A 21,307-nucleotide genomic window follows, 5' to 3' on the forward strand; every position below is an offset into this window, starting at 1 on the left:
CCCATTTTTTGTGTAACAACCTTTTATGTGGCATCTTATCGAATGCCTTTTGAAAATCCAAATATACTATATCTACTGGTTCCCCTTTATCTACCCTGCTAGTTACATCCTCAGAAAACTCTAATAAATTTGTCAAACACTATTTCCCTTTCATAAAACCATGTTGACTCTGCCTAATCATATTATGATTTTCTAAGTGCCCTGTTACCACTTCCTTAATAATGGATTCCAGCATTTTCGCGATGACTGATGTCAGGCTAACTGGTCTGTAGTTCCCTGTTTTCTGTCTCCCTCCTTTCTTGAATAGCGGGGTTACATTTGCTACCTTCTAATCCGCTGGGACCATTCTAGAATCTAGGGAATTTTGGAAGATCATAACCAATGCATCCACTATCTCTGCAGCAACCTCTTTTAGAACCCTAGAATGTAGGCCATCAGGTCCAGGGGATTTATCAGCTTTTAGTCCCATTAGTTTCTCCAGTACTTTTTCTCTACTGATATTAATTACTTTGAGTTCCTCACTCTCATTAGCCCCTTGGTTTCTCACTATTTCTGGTATTTATTTGTGTCTTCTACTGTGAAGACAGATACAAAATATTTGTTTAATGTCTCTGCCTTTTCCTTCGCTTAATACCTCTGCCATTTCCTGTATATGTATTCTTTGTACCCCATTCTTTATATTTTGGGTAAACCGACAGTACAGAATTAAGCAATTCACTGCGTGTATTGTGCAATGCAGCAAATAGCTAAAATAGATCAGCAATTAGGACCTGAAGATTATTAGGACCTGAAGGTTATTATGGGGTGAGGATGAGGAGGAAGGTTTGCCTTGGCCGATTGAAAAAAAGATTTCTGCAATCTAGCTCTGTAGAAATAAGAATAAATATCCCATGATAGTATGGGCTATGGGGAAAGAGATTAATTAGATAGCTCTTTCAAAGAGCTGGCACAGCCACGATGGGGCGAATGGCCTCTTCCTCTGTTGTACCTACTATGATACTTAACCTACGATGAAGACGCATTTGTCTCCCACGCCAAAGTGGCATAAATTATGGAGACTCCATGGTGTGATTGGTGTGCGTGTGACCACGGGAAGAGGAGTGGAAACTTGCGGGAACGTTTGATCTCACTCGGTGCTGAATTAGTGTCTGATGTTTATTAACAGAGTGGACAGAGCGGTGCAGCAAAGACCAACACAGTGACAGCAAAGCAGACCCACTTTTAGTGAACGAGTACCTTTTCAAACATTGGATTTCACATCAGTGTATAAGAAGTTTGGAGGAAGGGGGGGGGGGAGGTTCGGTATTTAACAACTTGTAAAAAATCTAGTTTGAAATGAGGATTAAATTTGATATTAAAAAGAGAGGGGCGGCCGATTGTCGGGTTGAACCGGTTCTTGGGTAGAAATGAAACGTGAGGCAGCAGGTTTGCGGGATGTACATTTGCCCCCTTCCCCCCCTTATCTCTCGAGTGATGTGTTGGAGCGGCGAGACCACCCACAGTGTGAGGAGGGAGAGTCCGCTCAGAGACCGGCGCCATTGCAGGCAGCACATCTGCTGGTTTGTGTAACCGAGGACTTTTGGGAGGGGGAAAAAGAACAAGAAGGAGAAAAAAAAAACACACTTTAGAAAAGACTTGGCCAAATCTGGAAACATGCAAATGAATGGACTTTGCGCACCGAAGGTGAGACGTGACATTTGTGGAAGTTTTATTTAGCGAGGGGAAGAAAGAGAAAAAAAAGTGAAAGCAGGAAAGTTCTTTTGAGTTGAGCAGACAAAGGAAGCTGGTGGTTTGGTTCAGTCATTGCACAGGGCGAGGTATGTGGATTAAAGATTGGAAAATGAATCTTTTCTCTAATACCTCAGTATGTTTATGTTTAAAACTTCCTTGAAAGGAACGTCTTTTGCAACAATTCTTCACTTAAATGCAGGCAGCTTTATGAATTCTGTCATTTTGTTAACGTGCTTTGTGTTGCAGAGTAGAATGAGAATGTTCTAACTGCTGAATGAACTCGATGTAGTTGTGGACGGTTCAGATGGCAGATTTTTTTTCATAGAAAGCAAAATGCCGCATTGTCGCTTTTGTTTACGGCAATGCTTGATTATTTGCAAAAAGAAAGTATATCCAGTTATTTTAAATGAACTGGACGGGTGGATCTCCCCGGGCCAGAAGGACTCAGGCCCACAAATATTTGGGGTAGAGGTGGTTGGCATCACTAGATAAGCTGTACACGGGTCACTAGTGCAAAAGTGGAATGCAACACTTAATGTTGGAGACTAGATACTATTTAAACAAAAAGTAGCATTGCGATAAATCATGGTATTCTCTTTGTAAATAATAAAAACAAGTATTAATAAACCATTTAATATTGCCAGTTTTCTCAAGCAGTTTTTAAAAAAAATTGCAACTCATCATCTTCCTCACTTTCTGCATAATTCCCTATCTCTTTTCTTCTCCCCACTCCTCATCTGGTCTGACCAGTGTACTAACCCTAGAGGCCCGTGTCAGTGAGGGGAACTGGACTGGCTTTTTAAAAATCCTTTTAGATGATTAGTTAGAAGCTGGGTTGAGGATTGATGCAGCAATGTGAATAATTGAGGATGTATGACAGCCCATATGTAAAATGTGGTTACTTTTGTATATGTTGCAAAAAAAATACGTCCCTCCCTGTAGTCCTTATGACATTCAGAAGAAGGTATTAAAGGTGTTTGAAGTATTTACTACAACGATTTGTATTTACGTAGCGCCTTTAGTGTAGTGGCACATGTAAAAGTGCTTCACAGGAGCATAATCAGACAAAAATTGACATCGAGCCAAAGAAGGAATATTAGGACAGGAAAATTACATGTCCACTACATGTAATAGTAATTCACTCATTAATTATAATTTTTAATTTAGACATACTGTAGCCTCAATGTACCATCTTTTCTGTACCATACAATTAATTATCTTTTATTTTTCTGGTTCAGCATTCAAGCATGTCATCACCTCCCTGTTCCACATCTTCACAATGAACTGTAACACCAGTGTCAATAGAAGTGTGGGAAACAACACTTCACAGGAAGATGGTGGAGTCATCATTGCAGAATCAGTTGCCATCATTGTCATTGCTGTGTTGATCTGTCTGGGAAACCTGGTGATTGTCGTAACTCTTTACAAGAAGTCATACCTCTTGACACCAAGCAACAAATTTGTCTTCAGTCTGACTCTCTCCAATTTTCTGTTGTCTGTTCTTGTGCTCCCCTTTGTTATTGCGAGCTCCATCAAGCGAGAATGGATCTTTGGGGTGGTTTGGTGCAACTTCACAGCACTGCTGTACATGCTTATCAGCTCAGCCAGTATGATGACCCTTGGAGTCATTGCAATAGATCGGTAAGACCTGTTTCATTCGATACGTATATCTTCTATAATAGAGCAACAGGGAGATTAGATTCTGTAGCAATGGTACACTTTTTTCATATTCACAAGCTCTTTAATCAAAAGTTTGTTATAAATGAATAATATGCTCCTTCCTTTCTGTGGTAAAGCTCCTAGGAATTTGCATGAATAATCTGTATTTACTGCATTTTTACAATTAACCTGTGTGTGGAACACCACATTTTCCAAATTTCAGTTACATTGCTCCCATCTATATGAGGATTGCCATATTTTACAGGGATTGTCTACAGATGTGGAAAAAAATTGCAACTTTTGAAAATGGCAGTTGGATTATCACTTAATTCGAAAGCATCAGGGTGTCAAGGAGATTGGAAGCCCTTGCTACAAAAGAATTTTGCAAAATACAATTAAGGCTAGTTATAGAATGGCAACAGTCACTGATTTACTATGATGTGGAGATGCCGGTGATGGACAGGGGTTGACAATTGTAAACAATTTTACAACACCAAGTTATAGTCCAACAATTTTATTTTAAAATCCACAAGCTTTCGGAGGCTTCCTCCTTCCTCAGGTGAATGTGGAACGGAAATGTGGAATTTCAGTTCCACATTCACCTGAGGAAGGAGGAAGCCTCCGAAAGCTTGTGGATTTTAAAATAAAATTGTTGGACTATAACTTGGTGTTGTAAAATTGTTTACAACTGATTTACTAGGAATAACAAGAAGTGAAAAAAGGAGGTGGCAAATCAAGTGAGAGAAAATAATTTGCATTTGTATAGTAACTTAATTGTGGAACAACATCTGGAGGTGCTTCACAGAGGTGTAAGGAAAAATGGACGGAGAGCGAAAGGAAAGATTAAGAGGGGTGACTGAAAGTTTGGTCAAAGAGATGGGTTTTAAGTAGGGTCTTAAAAGAGAAGGAAGTGGAAAGGCAGAGGGGTTTAGGAAGGGAATTCCAGAGTATGAGGCTGACAGCAAGGCCGACAGTGGTGTGGGAAGGGGGATGCACTAGAACAAATCAGAGGAATGAAAAGTTTGGGGTGGGAGGGCAGGGGTTGTAGTGCTGGAGGAGGTTAGAGATGGGGAGGGGTCAAACTATGTCAGGTTTTAAACACACGGATGAGAATTTTAAATTTGAGGCATTGGGGGACTGAGAGGTGAGCGAGGATGGCTGGTAGGCGCATTTAACTTGGTGCAGGATAGGATATGGGCGGCAGAGTTTAGGATGAGCTGAAGTTTAGGGGGTGGATGATGGCAGACCAGCCAGGGGAGAATTGGAGTCATTGGGCATGACAGGAAGAGAGCCGGTGGGGGGTGGGGGAAGAAAGAGAGAGAGAGACCTCGTCGGCCGTTGGGCGAGACACAGGGTGGGGGGGGAGATATCAGACATCGGAGTGGAAGAAACATTGAACATCAGAGAGACGTCGGTGGGGGGTGATGCAGGTGACATCAGTTTTAAGGTATGTTTATTTATTTTTTACAATGGGAAATTTAATTTAATTTATTTAGTCTATTTTTCATTGATCTGGCCCTGCCTGGTCCAGGCGTGAATCAGAAGCTGTGGGAAAGCTGCCCAAGTACGGTTAAAATCTTTTTAAGTGTCTAATATACAAAAAATAAACTACCTTAAGTACCTCAATGAGGTACATTTGCCCTTTTAATTATTGCCCTGCCAGATTTAATTGTCGGTGGGATTTCCGGCTTGCTGTCCGCACGTCCAGATGCGTCTGGGTCAGTCGCGTTTTTCGGCAGGTTGGCGCCGGGATTCCCTCGTGCGCCATAAAAATGAGATTTTGTTTCCCCCCCCCCCCCCCCCCCCCCGAACCCACCTGGACTTGGCACTTAAAATCCTGCCCATTTAGTCTGGAGTGGCAAAAGCTTACATGAGGCTTTCAGCTGCAGATGGGCTGAGGCAGGGGTGGAGGTGGACGATATTAGGGAGGTGGAAGCAGTTGTTTATTGTGATGGAAATGATATGGGGTCAGAAACTCAACTAGGAGGTCATAGGATGCCAGGGTTGTTAACAGTCTGGTTCAGTCTAAGACAGTGGCTAGGGAGAGGGATGGAGTCAGTGGCAAGGGCAGGGAGTTTGTGCCAGGGGCCAAAGATAACTCGGTCTTCCCAGCGTTTAGCTGGAGGAAATTATGGCTTGTTCAAGACTGGGTATCGGACAAGCAGTCTTATAGCACAGAGGCAGCGGAGGGGTTGAGAGAGCTAGTGCAGAAGTGGAGCTGGGTGTCATTAGTGTACTTGTGGAAGTTGGCTCCACGTCTGCAATGATGTCAAAGGGAAGCATGTAGGCACGGAAGAGGAGGAGGCCAATGATGCATCCTTGCTGGACTCCTGAGGTAATAATGCGGGGCTGGGAAGAGAAGCCATTGCTAGAGATGAAATGGCTAAAATCAGATAGTTAAGAGTGGATAAGAAGTGAGCAAAAAGGACAACAGAGGGCGAAGGGAACAAACATGTAATATAAATGTAAAATTTAACCTTGGATCAGTATTTTTCTTGTATATGTGTGACTTTGTGGTTTCTCTGTTTCCACACATTTTCCTGATGTGTCCCTGAGTTTGGCTGACATAACTACGTATATAAGGTAGATGGTGTACTGGCGGATGTGTCTCCCAGTCACCTTGATCTCCTGGAACATGTTTGATCACATTCAGGGGTTGGATAAGAATCTTCAAGTGTTTTCTCCCCCCTTAATTTGTACACAGTGTCGAGTATAAAAATTTACACTTTTTTTTTAAAAAGTCCGATTTCTGGACTCTAGGGGAATCAAGGGATATGGGGATCGGGCAGGAAAATGGAGTTGAGGTTGAAGATCAGCCATGATCTGATTGAATGGTGAAGCAGGCTCGAGGGGCCATGTGGCCTACTCGTGCTCCTATTTTTTATGTTCTTATAAAATGAAAATCAGTTAATCTTTTTGATACTTCCCATTAGAAATGACTACCAATCTAAAAATCGCCTTAGTAGCTCCTGTAAGCCAGCTGGTTTGAAATAGTGAGTAGCTGAGCCATACAGACCAGTTCAGTTCAGTCACATGGTCTGTACTGCATTAACTGATTTCAGCTGGGACAGTGGTACAATTGGGGAGGGGGAAAATCGATTTAGGTTTCCTGTTGCTGATCATTATCCAGAACCCTCCACTGGAAATGCAGATATTGGGTAAAGTCAAAGTTGAGGTCAGCCTTGATGGTGGCATTTACTGTTTAAGCTTGCACATGAATAATGGCCACTTGCTTAAGGTACTGGAGCATGCCTGGCACCTCTGAAACTGTATGCCAGTAAGTGGTGAATGGCTTCAGGAGAAGGGAGGGGAGAAAATTAGTGGAGAAAGAGGGAGAAAAAAATGCAAATGCCATGGAGTTGGTTAAACAATAATCCCTCTAACTTTTTTGTTTTCCTAATTGTGACCGTACTGGGATTGACCTGTCTCAACTGGTCAGTTAATGGCATAAAGTTGATTTAAATTTCAAACTGTGACTGCTTTGTTAAAAGAAAGAAAACCAGAGGATCAATTACACCCAGACTTCTTGGGTGCACCTCCAAGCAGGAGGAGAGAAGATTGAATGTTTTTTTAAAAAGTGAGCAGAAGTTACTGAAACTATCCGTGTGAGGGAGCCGAATTAACATCAGTTGGAGATATAGTTAGAAAGCTAGAGTACTTCAATGATAAATATGTCTCTTTAACTGTGTGAAACAACTAACCTCAGTAACTCCTCCAACCTGATGTTCTGAACATTCGCATTTAACAATTTATGTATTAGTAATTGAAAAAGACCAAAATAAAGAAAAGCTTAGTTACTGTTTTTTTTTACTTTTGTTGGAGGTACAGTTGATAACTTGTAAAGCTATTTGTCTTATTTTAATTAGTTAGACCTCAAAAACAGTTTATTTTTAATTTAACTATTGATTTTCAAGTAGTGCCTTTGAGCTTGTAGCAGGGATTGGTTAGTTATTTCCTTCCCCCCCCCCCCCTCCCCCCTCCCCCCTCCCCCCTCCCCCCTCCAAACTAGGTACCAAGTTCTGGTCAGCACTTTCTTACATCAGCAAAACAGAGTCCACAAACTCTGGCCTGGAGGAAATCAAGCTGTTTCTCCCAAATGTGATGCTGCACATTGCTGCTCTAATAGGTTGCATATGAAACCAAGAGGTTTAGTTTTAGTTCACTTCTGATTTCCTGTGAAAACACTAGCAAAATAATTTCCTCAGTTGATTCGGTTTATTCTGTGTTGCTGTTTAGAGGTAAAATGCTATGTTTCTCAGTACATCTCCATTTTCAATTTAAATAGAACTACCTATATATTTTGTAAAAAAAATACTGCCAGAACCATGTTCATTGTAGAAAATAAACTTGATACAATTTCAATTTGGTCCAAAGATTTAATTTTGATTGTTGAGTTTCAATTGTTACTGTCCCATTAACTTTATCGTCAATATGTTTGTTTTATATTTTTGTTTGATTAGTTATGTTTAATATATTAATTAGGACTTCCAGTGCACATAGCAAATGTGGTAGTTTTGATAAAGTTATTGAGTATGGCTGAGATGTTTTGTCCTATAATAATTTTTTGATTTTTACAGGTACTATGCTGTTGTTTACCCAATGGTATATCCTATGAAAATAACTGGAAATCGTGCTGTTGTTGTGATTGTATACGTGTGGCTGCACTCACTGATTGGCTGTCTTCCTCCTCTCTTTGGCTGGTCGACATTTGAGTTTGACCAATTCAAGTGGATCTGTATAGCTGCATGGTACAAAGAAGTAGGTTACACTGCCTTTTGGCAGATTTGGTGTGCACTGTTGCCGTTTTTAGCCATGGTCATTTGTTACGGCTTTATATTTCGTGTGGCCAGGCTCAAAGCACGGAAAATCCACTGTGGAACTATTATAGTTGTGCAAGAAGAATCCAATAAGGATGGAAGAAAAAATTCCAACTCCTCTACCTCTTCAGGGAGCAGAAGGAACACCATCAGTAACATTGTTTATTCAGCCAATCAATGCAAAGCCCTGACAACTATCTTGATTGTGATTGGTGCTTTTGTTGTCACATGGGGCCCTTACATGCTAGTGATTAGCACTGAAGCACTTCATGGGAAAGGCACTGTGTCACCAGGACTGGAGACACTGGTAACATGGCTATCCTTTACTAGTGCTATTTGTCATCCAATTATCTACGGACTGTGGAATAAAACGGTACGCAAAGAGCTGCTGGGGATGTGCTTTGGGGACAGATACTACAGGGATTCATTTATTCAACGTCAGAGGACTTCCAGGTTATTCAGCATCTCCAATCGCATCACAGGTAACCTAGGAAAAGGGAGTGGGTAAAGCTTTTGCTGCGATGACTGCATAATGAAAAAATGTGTTTATTGCCTTTTTGCTTTTTCACATTTGGCGCGCTAAAACATATTTTGTTGGGCACTGATATTGAGCAATAACTAGGGCTGTCAGATATTTGAAGAGTGTAAGATGTTCTGTGTGTCTCTTTTGTAATTAAGACATTGTTTCCATAGAAAATTGTTCACCATATGGATTTAAGGCTGCTTCAGCTTGATACAAGAGTCTGTTTTAGTTTCACATGGATTTTCTTGCAGCTGAAATTGACCAGCCACTTGTTTACTTTGATTTCTAAAAGATGAGCATTAGTAAATAGATTCCTGAAATTATAATTAAATTATTTAGACCTTCTCAGAGTTACAAGAAATAGAGGCTGTTTGTTCCCAGTATAACAGATCCCTCTCAGGTTTTTAAAAGGCAGAGTAGAATGAATAACACGTCTAAAATGTGATTATTAGGGAGGAATCCTGCTGCAGTATGTTGTGTCATCCAGCCTTGCAGCTAAGAGGAATGTTGATGCTACTAGGAAGGGGACTGGTGCGAGAGAGATTAGAAGGAATGAGATTGGGTAACAATTTGTTTATATCCTGAGGTATTATAAGTGAAAATTGCTGTAATCCGTTGTCTGTAGATTTTAGCAAGGTGAATATGTCTGATTATATCATTTGAGTTTCTCGCAGACTGCTGGTATTGTGATGCTTTTACAGTGGTGTGACAATATAGCTTTGCAGAGGGGTCCAGGGGCATGTTTCCGCTGCATCAGTTTATAAAATTTTAATTCCAATTTCATGAGATTCATTGCTGTCTGAATGTGAATCCTCTTGTTAACCCTTTCAGGACTTGTAGCAGCCTTTTCTATATCAAAAAAAAAGTTTATTTGTAGGAAACTGTGAATGAAATAATCTGCATGCCTGCTATTCATATTCAACAATCTTCCTTTAGCAAAATGGGCGTAAGTGGCTCTCCAGTCCCACCTGTTGGAAATTCCTAAGGGTTTGTTTCATAACGAGTGGGTGTTTTCCATCAGCTCGACATCACGTGGATATATTGTGTTTACCTATTTTGGTGACAGATATACTGCTGTAAACACCATGAATCGGGCTGTCCTGCGTTGTTTGTGGGCATGTTAACACACAGTGTCACAAGATGCACTGACGCATGTTTTTTCTTTTGCCCCCTACTCTAATCCACTCTGTTTGTTGGGGGGGGGGGGGGGGGCGGATGCAGAAGGAAGGAGAGAGAATCAGGATGCCTCACTTGGGCCAGGGCTGTATTTCCTGGTGACTGAAGTAAGAGTAGCATTGCTGATGTGGGAACAGGTAATCCACCCGATGTCTAGGTGGCAGGGATTCATGGTCTGGAAGAACTGAGTAGTACAAATCTGAGGGTGTGTGTCTCAGCTTTTTTTTAGAAAAAAGCAACACTAAATCAATGATATTAGCAATAGAATTATAGGTTACAGTGCGGAAGGAGGCCATTCGGCTCATCGAGTCCGTGCCGGCTCTATGCAAGGGCAATCCAGTTAGTCCCACTCTCCAGCCCTATCCCCGTAGCCCTGCAAATTTTTTCCCTCCAAGTACTTAGCCAATTCCCTTTTGAAGGCCATGATTGAATCTGCCTCCATCACCCCTACAGGCAGTGCATTCCAGATCCTAACCACTCGCTGTGTAATAAAGTTTTTCCTCATATCACCTTTGGTTCTTTTGCCAATTACCTTAAATCTATGTCCTCTGGTTCTTGACCCTTCTGCCAATGGGAACAGTTTCTCTCTACCTACTCTGTCCAGACCCGTCATGATTTTGAATACCTCTATCAAATCTCCTCGCAACCGTCTCCGTTCCAAGAAGAACAACCCCAGCTTCTCCAGTCTATCCACGTAACTAAAGTCCCTCATTCCTGGAATCATTCTAGTAGGTTTCGTTTAGGATTTTTTAATGCAGACATTAAAACAGTAGCACCCACAAGGTTGTTGCTTTTAAAGTTTTCTGTTAAACAGATTACTGACCAAAATGTGTTTGAAAGCTGACCCTATCAGCAGGTTTCTGCAGCCCTAATTCTGAGATCCTGAACAAGGTTTGTTTATATGCTGCCAACCTCTATTCTGGATCCTGGTGGGGGAGGTGAGGATCATTCTAGTTTTTTTTTTCAAATTTACATTTTTTTCTCTTCAGTTGAGGGATATCCATGCCAATAAATGGAGTGCACTGGGTATCTGCTGTCGGTGTTGGGCATACTAAGGTTGGGTTTAGTACAGTGAGATGCAAAATAAATCGCCCTCTACTTTGCCCAAAAATGTGCCTTAACCCTAACCACTGAAAACCATCCCTAACAGTACCAGTATAACTTTTTTCATTTCCCACACTAACCATCCTTACATGACTCTTGAGTGAGACTGCCATTGAGTGTCTTTTATGTAAAATTATGGATGGTTTTGTGCTGAGGAGGTTTACCTGCTAGATAAAGCTGCCCATTTGTCTGTTTTATAGAACCGTTGCAGCCCTCCAGAGCGACTTGCTTCCACCAGCCCCTCCTCATTAATCTAAGCTAAATCTAAATTCAGGTCCCAGTGGTGAAAGGACAGTGTGCTAACCCACTCTGCCACCTAGTCCTATAGTTCAGTAGATTTGGAAATGTGCAGTACAGTATCTCAATCACTGTCATGAAAAATAAGTAATGACCCATGTAGCATGGTTAGTAATCAATTAGTATTTGTAAATATTAAAAAATATAAAATATATTGGAGAGGATTTAGTTTTTTGGTAAGTTGACATTTTCCAAAATATCAAATATAGAGTACAACAGTCTCTTGCAAAGTTAAAGGTTCGGCTTTACGTTATTTATGTAAATTTGACAATAGACAAAAACACAAGTGACAGGACCTCAACCCATAGATGGAAAAGGATCAATTGAATAGGAGGAAAGACAGACAGATGTTTGGGTGACATCAGCACTGGTCCAAACCAACCTCTGGAACCTCTTAATGAAATCAGGTTACAGTCAGTGGGCCAAACTATCTCATGGAAATGCCCAGTAAAAAGTGAGCTCTACCAAAGACCAAAGCACAGCAAGCGATTACAGTTTTAAGGATGTTAAATTACAGACATTGTTCTCGATTGGTGCCTATAGAATACGAGGCACAGCCAGCAGACCCAAGTTATATTCCTAGTTGTGTTCTGCATTCTGCCCAACATCAAAGCAGCTCTATGTATGTGCAACCAAGTAAAAACAACAACATGCATTTATACAGCACCTTATAATGTAGAAAAAACATCCTAAGGGCAGTGAGGGAAAAAATTGAACAGAGTCAAGGGAGATATTAGGAGGGGTGACTAAAAGCTTGTTTGAAGAGGTGGGTTTTAGGAGGGTTTTAAAGGAAGGAGGTGGATAAATTTAAGAGGAAATTCCAGAGCATACAGCCCAGGAAGCTGAATACATGACTGCCAATGATGGGGTGAGGGGAGGGGGGGGGTGTAGGGAAGTGGCCAAATTTTAAGAAATGGGAGGTGGGGAAGGGGCCATAGCGCTGGAGGAGGTTACGGAGATGGGGAGGGGTGATGCCGTGAGGAGGTATAAACATGAGGATGAGAATTTTAAATTTGAGGTGTTGTGGGGGGATGGGGGTGGCAGGAACCAATATAGGATATGTGAGTGGGACTTGGTGCGGGATAGGATATGGGCAGTTATGAGCTGGAGTTTATAGTGGGTGGAGGATAAGAGGCCGGCCAGGAGAACATTGGAATAGTCGAGTCTAGAGGTGACTCAGGCATGGATGAGAGTTTCAGCAGCAGGTGGGCTGAGACAGTGTTACAGAAGTGGAAATAGGCGCTCCTTGTGACTAAAAGGATATAGTGTCAGAAACTCAGTTTGGGGTGGAAACAGTCTGTTCAGCCTGAGAAAGTGGGCAGGCAGGGGATCAAATCAGTGGCAAGGGTATTGTGGCAGGAGCCGAAGATGATGGCTTTGGTCTTACTAATGTCTAGTTGGATGAAATTGTGGCTTATCCAAGACTGGATATTGGACAAGCTGTTTAATAATACTGAGGCAGTGGAGGGGTCAAGAGAGTTGGTGGAGTGGTAGAGTTGGTTGTCATCAGCATTAATGTGGAAGCTGACCCCGTGTCTATGGATGAAGTTGCCAAGGGGCAGCATATAAATGAAGAGGAGGATAGATCCTCGGGTGACTCCAGAGGTATCTACAGGGGTGGGAAGAGAATCCATTGCTGGAGATGCTCTAGCTACATTCAGATAGTTAAGAGTGTAACCAAGTGAGAATAGTCCCACTGAGCTGGACAATGGAGAGGAAGTGTTGGGGGGAGTATGGTGTGATCGACCGTATGAAAGGATGAGGATGCTCCATGGTCACAGTTACATGTATCATTTGTGTCTTCGCTGTAAATATATTTTCTCATAGTAAAAGTGTGCTGCTTCAGCACATTCTAGATTTGATGTGATATAATGTATATGTAAATAAGATCTTCCACACTTTCTACCCTTGGGGAGGGGGAGCCCAGAGAGTGAAGAAGAAATAAAATGAAACACTACCTTTTTTTTGAGTTACATGTTAATATTTGTTTCAACGTTGCAGCTGGAAAGAAAAACATATTTAGCGAAGCACATCTTTCCCTCCCCTCCCTGCATTCCGAAGGGACGATTCCCTCCCCGACATCCTGGTCCACTCTTCCACCACTCCCAACACCTGCTCCCCTTCCCATCGCACCTTCCAATGTGAGCGCAGAAGATGCAACACCTGACCTTTGACCTCCTCCCTTCGCACCTCCCAGGGCCCCAAACACTCCTTCCAGGTGAACAAATGTAAGGAATCTTACAACACCAGGTTATAGTCCAACAGTTTCAAATAAAACTGTTGGACTATAACCTGGTGTAGTAAGATTCCTTACATTTGTCAACCCCAGTCCATCACCGGCATCTCCACATCATTCCTTCCAGGTGAAAGAGGTTTACTTGTACTTCTTTCAATTTATTATACTGTATTTGCTGCTCACAATGCGGTCTCCTCTACATTGGAGAGACTAAACATAGATTGGGTGATCGCTTTGCTGAACACCTCCGCTCTGTCCACAAGCGTGACGCTGACCTGCCGGTCGCTTGCCGTTTTAATTCCCCTTCCCCCACTCCCAGTCTGACCTCTGTGTCTGACCTCTGTCCTCGGCCTCCTACACTGTTCCAGTGAAGTTCAACATAAGTTCGAGGAACAGCATCTCATCTTTTGATTAGGCACTTTACAACCTTCTGGACTCAACATTGATTTCAGTAACTTCAGATCATAACCACTGCTCCCATTTTTTCAGACAGCAGGTGCTGGTTATGGTTCTGCTGTTGCCATTTACAGCTCCTCTAGACCCATCTTTTCTTTCTTTACTTGTCCCATTACCATCCCGTTTTGCTTTAACCATCATCCCTTTTGTCATTTAATGAGTCCTGTCCTCCACCCTATCACAGACCTTCCCTTTTTGTTCTTTTCTTCCCCCCCCCCCCCCTGCTTATTTCCCTGGCTCTACATTCTTATAAACCATTAAATCTCTAAGTTTGTTAAATCTTCCAGTTCTGATGAAAGGTCATCGACCTGAAACGTTAACTCTGTTTCTTTCTCCACAGATGCTGCCTCTCTTGCTGAGCTTTTCTGTTTTTATTTCAGATTTCCTGCATCTGCAGTATTTTGCTTTTGTTTTAGAGACAGTTACTGTAAGGAAAAGAAATGAACTGAATTAAATCCCCTTTCACTCTAAAATGAAAAACAACAACCTAATATGGAAAATTAAGATTTAGCATTCTCCTGTAAACCTAGCTGTGTTCTCTTATTGAAACCAAATTCCAAACAACCCTTTTTAGCAAGATGTTCATAATTTCAAACAGCCTTATCACCAGGAGTTGGGTGTAATAATGGATAACTGACAGTATATCCGACTCCTGCAAGATAGAATCGTTATGGCACAGGAGGCCATTCGGCCCGTTGAGCCTGTGCTGGTCTTAAGGCTTGCTAGAGAAAAACCTCTAAATTGGATGATACTGAAAGGATTTATCTCTGATATTGCTGTACCCTTTATATTCCAGTCATGGCATTTGTGTTGACCACATAGCAAAGGTCTATTCAGTTTGGTATAATAATTTAATCTTAATCAAACATTTAAATTGATAGCACCCAGTGATCTTGGCCACAGCACAGTAGTTGATTAAGAGCTGAAGGAATTATTGTAGGGTTGTGAACATTTGTTTTAATAGCAACATTTTACTGTTGCTCTGTAAAATTAGCAGTAACTATAGTGCAGTAAATATACGGGCCCTCTACTGAGTACAGACATACACACAGGCAACTTCCACCAGGAGACACTGAATAGTGATTAACAGAACGTTGGCTGATTTATTTCCCAACCCTTAGGACAGAGATCCTCAGTAATGCTCCTGCTTTTGCCTCAGCCCAGATCTGTTACCTCCATATAAAGGCTCAGTACCACACAATGTGAATTTAGTATTCCAGCCATTGGGATAGTCCATGGTTTTTACAACTGGTGACCTGACTCTGGTGCTGTTTAATGACTGAATCACTGCTTTATTAACCATAATGAACCTTTCCATTGTTCAAGATTATGAAAGTGCTAAGAAATATAAATATTTCAATTAATAATTTTCAGTAGGTTTTTTTTCCAAAAAATATTATAAATGTGAGGATATTGGATTCTGTGGAGGTGGAGTGATGCCTATCTCCTATAGCTTGGTAAGATGCACAGTTGCTATGGTGTGTTGCTAAGATCTTGGTCTCTTTGGCCTTGAAAAAGTGTGACACAAGTGCTGATGTCACTTTCATGCTTTACAAAGAATTTCTGTACAAATAAAGGTACAAATATTTGTTGGAATGAATATAAATGGAATAGATTGCAATACTATGACTACTTAGTTCTACAGAATAGTTGGGTTTGATTTTAAAATCCCTTTTTGTGCAGTTGTCCGGGAGAAATAAATTTGACAATACTATGTTCTGAAAGTTCTATTTGCTCTTTGGACAGATTTGGGATTGTCTCCTCATCTCACAGCCATGATGGCTGGTGGACAATCACTGGGGCACAGCAGTAGTACCGGGGACACAGGATTCAGCTTCTCTCAGGACTCCGGTAATTGTTCTTGCTATTTGTAGCTGTCTGTAATCTTGTTAATGTGTGGATTTACCTTCTTGTTGCAGAAATTACTGTAAATATGCACAGTATTAAAAATAGTCAATCTTCCAAAACCATTTGTAAATGTAACAATGCATGCATTATATACTAAAGGTTTCTCATTAGAGTTCTCTTACATGAAATGGTACCTGGAATTTTTTTGTGCATTTTGATTTAGCTACATGATCTATAATTAAAGGTGCTTGAGACAACTGTATGCTTACCTTAGAAGACATCACAGAAAAGACTCAGAGACCATGCAATGTCAGAACTATCTGTGTCTGCTGGTACTTTGGGGCATGAGCCAGTTAAGGACTGTTGAGTTACTGAAGACTCCAGTGCCTTGAACCTGACATTTTCAAATGCAGTTTTCCCAGTATAAGTTTTATCCTTTGTTTTTTCAGTTCCCTGGCCTCATCTCATGAGAGCAGGCGGGTGGTCTCATTTGATTTCATTTATTGCTCTCCCTTTATTTTCCTTCTTCCTTGGCTTTTCTATGCAGAATTACTGGACTCTGCTTGGTGTGGAATGAGGTCAAACTTGCATTCTCCCCTTTAATGGCACTATTTTGTGGCATTTCTTATAAAAGTGGGTTCGCGTACTGTGCTTTCACTTCTGAGGCTTGGCCCAAACCAATGCAGTGTCACCTTAGCTCCTAGAGGGCTCACATCACAAAACAGACCACAATTTATGGCTCAAATTGTGAGTCATAAGGTTGTGGGTCTAGTCCTCCTCCAGGACTACAGCATTTAATCTAGGTTGGCACTGGCTTACACTGAGGGAGTGCTGCATTTTCAGTTGCAATCCTTTGATTGACATGCTAAACCTAGGCCCTATCTGCCTGTTCCAGTGGTTCAGATGGAGGGTCTTGTCGTACTATTAGAAATCCTGGTCAACATTCTTCTAGCAAATTAACTACTCATTCTTCTCATTGCTGTTTATGGAATCTTGCTAACTAGGATTTATTAAATATACTATAAATCTATTCTAGTACTTGGTTCATGGAATGCCTCGCTCTGGTATTGTTGTCACAGAATGCTGCTGTTCATCCTTTTAAACAAAACATATTTTAGGCACTGATGTCATGCTGTTGGAAGATTTCACTTCAGATGGGAGTCATTATTCACACCACAATAATTGTTCAAATCGAAGGCGGAGCTCTGTGACGATTGATGAAGTCCCAGAACCACAAGGTATTTATATAGGTGGTTTAATGACCTTTTATTTGGTTTATATTTCTGAGCTACTATATTTTTGTATGTAGTTTTGCTGAATTAAATAGTTTATTAATTGAATTTTGGTAGTTATTTTTTATTTAATAAAAAAAATTGTGAGAACAGTACTTAATTTATTTTATGTATGTTCCTTGTTTTCCCTTTACATTTTTAAATACGTTATGCGGCAAGTAGAATTTGTATTGCATGTCCATGGTGATGATTTGTGATATCGAATATAATTAGCATGGTGCTATAATATTTCACGAGATTCAGGCTTTTTTACAAACTTAAAAAAATCGTATTATAAACAAGGATAACAGAGGTTCAGTTCCATTTTTAAAAAATTAAATGCTTGCTTATGCATACCTGGATTTCATACAGTTTTTTTGTGTAAAAGTATTGCATGTTGTATGTGGAATAATAAGTGTATATTATTTGTATCAATGGTGCTTTAATCTGGTCCCTATCCTCTGGAGCTTTAGACCACTGATTATCTCTTTGAACTGGACTACTTTAATGTATAACCTCTATCTACTCTCCTTCCACTTTTATTATTTTCAGATTGCAAGAAAGACTCCTGTAAAAAGATTGCTATTGGGAATGTGTCCAATGTTACTTTAATAACTGGCCTAACCAGCTTGGAGGCTGTTAAAGGGAAGTGTGCTGCCTGCCTCTCACAATGTTACCACCTTTTCCTGCATTTCTACCACAATGATTGAGCCCCCTACTTCTGAGCTATTCTTGTTGGAAGAAATTCTGTATTTCTAGTTGTGGCTAGGAACTGGCTTTAACTTGAAAAGTTTTGAGTGATTTAAAGGCTGTTCTACTGGGAACTTAACTCTACTTACGGGACAACCTATTTCCAGGCTAAGGGGTTCCCAACCACCACCTCCAGCTCCCACTGCTATTTTTATAACTGCTCTATCGTCAATATCTCCCTGACCAAACTCCCATCGTCATGTTTTTTCAGTGGTAGCTTGCAATCCCTTTGCAATACACTCTCATTCCGTACTGCTCTCTTGCTCCAAATCACATCCTCCCACTGTGGTCCCAACCCCTAATAACCCCACCCCATCATCAAAGCCCAGCTAGAACTCATAAAGACTTGCCTTTTATATAGCGCCTTTCACGACTTCAGGACGTCCCAAAGCGCTTTATTGCTAATGAAGTACCTTTGAAGTGTAGTCACTGTTTTAATGTAGAGAAATATTATCATACCACTGGCCCATTCAATCACTCACAAACAACTCTCAACTCGCACCACATCACCATCGCAGTGTTGTCAAACATTCAACATTACACCCTAAGGACCCCTATCCTGCCACTCCTGTTGGACGAGGACAGGATTGGGTTTGGCTGTATTGCACCACTGTGCTTGAATGGCCTGTGATCCACATTGTCATATCTCCCATGTAAATAATGGATAAGTAGGTGAGGTATCGGAAAAGTTGGCACCCATTGAATATTCTTCTGATAAGGAACATGGCTGATGTGTACAGAAACCCGTATTGTGGCATGATCCTGGGTATTTAACAGCAATCTTAAGATGAGTGAATCAGTCTCAACTTTTGGGTGGATACTAATGTTTGTATAGTCCTTTTTTTTTTATTTGGTCAACTGAGTCTCTGTCCTGTGCAAAACCCATCATCACGTTTGAGTCTCGAACTCAAGTTACTGAGAAATCTAGAGAATTTATGTCCGTCTGAGACGGAGTATACACTTCTTCCCGAGGGACACATCCCACTCACCTACGTCCAGGGGTCAGGCTTAGGGACCTTAAGTATGCAAATGCTCTGTGGAGTTTAACTAACTGAAACCATCCAAACTAGCAGCACAGAGTACTGCTAAGATTCCCTTGCTTCTCTGTAACCTCATCATGATGGACACCAAATCCAATACATATATGTGCATGTTTTCATACCTGCCTTCAGCTAATGTCTTCCATCAGCTATATGACTGACATCATTTTTAGCAGGGCAACTTAGTGTGCTAGACACCTTTTCTATTCACAAACTTTAACTGCATTGGCACATTGCTGTCATTAATGGGGTTAAAAACTAAAAGACTGAAGAATTTTTTGTCCCTTCTCAGCATAATCCTGAAGGATTTGTGTCTGTGCTGAAATTGGCATCCACCAGAACTTGTTCTGAATTATCAAATCAACTTTTTTGATTCTCTCGAGCTTTTATATCGCACTTGGGGACACCTACAGCATATCCCAGTGGTTAGCCCTTTGTTCAAGATGATGGATAGACCATACTAGATCCTTGGGTAAGTCTGAAGAACAAGAGAAGCAGTTCAATTCTTTTAGCCTGCTACCTGTCTGAACAATACTGCAGCAAGGAGATAATGCCTTCTGGAAGGGAGAAGATGATTAGCCAGAAAAAGAAATCATGATTCTAAAATTGTAATGGGTAGAAATGCTTTTAATCATCTTATCTTTTTTCTTTGCAGAAGAAGTTGACCAACCTTCAGTCCTGCAAATCACAGCAGATGTTCACAAAACTCTGGACAATTTTGCTGCCAGTTTGGCCAAAGCTATTGAGACGGATGCCAAAATGAGCCTTTTTGGGGAGAGCGGTTTGCCTGGAGATTTGTTTACTGTTATCAAAACTGTACCTGGGGGTACCAGCAAAGGAAGCAAAATCTCTGCAGGTCAGAGATTGAGGCTGGAGAGTATTGATGAAGGAATTGTTAATGACGGCACAGAGGAAGAGAGTGCTTGAGAGGATTGAAACATACTTGCAGCATAGAAAGGACATGACATTAACACATTTATTTCACCAAGTGTTAGATGTCTGAGGCTTAAAGCGTCTGTTAGTATGCTTTCATTTACTGTACAACAGTTCAAATATTGATATATAAATGACCAGTGAGGAATTCAGTCAGTAGAAAGATTTAATGAAAAGTGGGAGAAGCCAAAGAAATTAGTTTACAGCTTTGACGTGTGCACATCCTAAAGTAGTTATTTCTGGTAATTTGGTTTACAGTAATGTACAGAATAAAATTCTTCGAAAGAAAATTCCCAAGAGGAAGAATGCTGGGATTGTGCTAATTCTAGAAAGCAAAAGACTTTTTAAATGTTATTCCTTACCTTCCAGCAGTGGTAGCCTGTGTTTAACAACAATGTTGGTACCGGCACTATTGGTGGTGAGAATGGGCACATAGTTGTTACTCTGCTGGCATAATCAGCAGGTCCTTCCATGAAGGTTAATCAGCTAATAGAACTGGGTGGTTCTTGCCCTCTGAGCTTCAAACCAAGTGTGTTTCTAACCAAAATCACAGGGAAATCTTCAGGGGTGGGGGTAAGAGAGAATGCAAAGAAAATGTCAATTTGTAACTTTTTAAAATGGGCAAGAACAGTATCTGATAAATTTCAGCTGCATAGTGATGAATTGACTGACTGCAAAAGAGCCAGTTCTGGTTCAGCCTACTTGTTGCTACACAGGTTTCTAAACTGTCTGAATTCAGACCTTTCTAAAAATAGACCTGCAGCTGGTGGTAATGTTTTATTTTCCTTATTTTTTAAAAAAAGTCTCATCTTAAGTATTGAATTTTTATCTCCAAAATGTTTTTGGGTGCCTATGGAAATGTATGAGAACCAATAGGAACAGAACATAAGCCAAACTAATACTACATATAGCTGAGCATTAGGGTTATACCATTCAAATTATAGTAAATGTGTCCTTGTACTATTTTGCAGATGCTCACTGTCAAGTGTTTACTTGTTTCCAAGCCATGTGCTAGTCAGGGCTTTTTCATGTTTTAGACAAGTAATGTTATGGGTTGTGTATTTCAAACTAAAATATATTGAAGATTTTAGTCAGTTAGAACAAATGGTAGATTTTTTGTTGTCACCATGTTTTGTATTAAAATAAACCTGAAAAAGTTATATTGATGTCTAGCCTTTTATTTTTACATCAGTCTGACAGATTTAATATCTTACTAGTCATTTCCTAAAGTGTTGTATATAAGGATTCAAGACAAATGTACTCTTTGACCCCACTTCACTTAGAGGGAAGGGGATAAATGGATCAGGACTAAGGGAGGACTGCCTAAGGGAGGACTGCCACAAGGGAGGTCTGAAGGCGAAGGAGGAGAGCTGAATTTGAGGCCCACTGTAGAGGGGGAAGATACGGTAGAGTAAGATACCAGAGGAAAGTTAGATGTTTGAAAGCTAAGGGAGGAAAATGAAGGC

The 21,307-nt window shown here is 40.8% G+C and overlaps 1 protein-coding gene across 1 annotated transcript; it reads left to right on the forward strand.

Annotated features, from left to right (window-relative positions):
• The first annotated feature begins 1,501 nt into the window (after positions 1 to 1,501).
• On the forward strand, positions 1,502 to 20,988 carry gpr161b (G protein-coupled receptor 161b). Its single transcript, XM_067992920.1, has 6 exons — positions 1,502 to 1,683; positions 2,970 to 3,372; positions 7,968 to 8,689; positions 15,746 to 15,850; positions 16,966 to 17,085; positions 19,564 to 20,988. Exons 2-6 carry the CDS (start codon positions 3,011 to 3,013, stop codon positions 19,833 to 19,835), a joined length of 1,581 nt encoding a protein of 526 aa, XP_067849021.1. The 5' UTR covers positions 1,502 to 1,683; positions 2,970 to 3,010; the 3' UTR covers positions 19,836 to 20,988.
• The last annotated feature ends 319 nt before the right edge of the window (positions 20,989 to 21,307 follow it).

The sequence above is a fragment of the Heptranchias perlo genome, chromosome 11 (genome assembly GCF_035084215.1).
Source record: "Heptranchias perlo isolate sHepPer1 chromosome 11, sHepPer1.hap1, whole genome shotgun sequence".
Classification (NCBI taxonomy): domain Eukaryota; kingdom Metazoa; phylum Chordata; class Chondrichthyes; order Hexanchiformes; family Hexanchidae; genus Heptranchias; species Heptranchias perlo.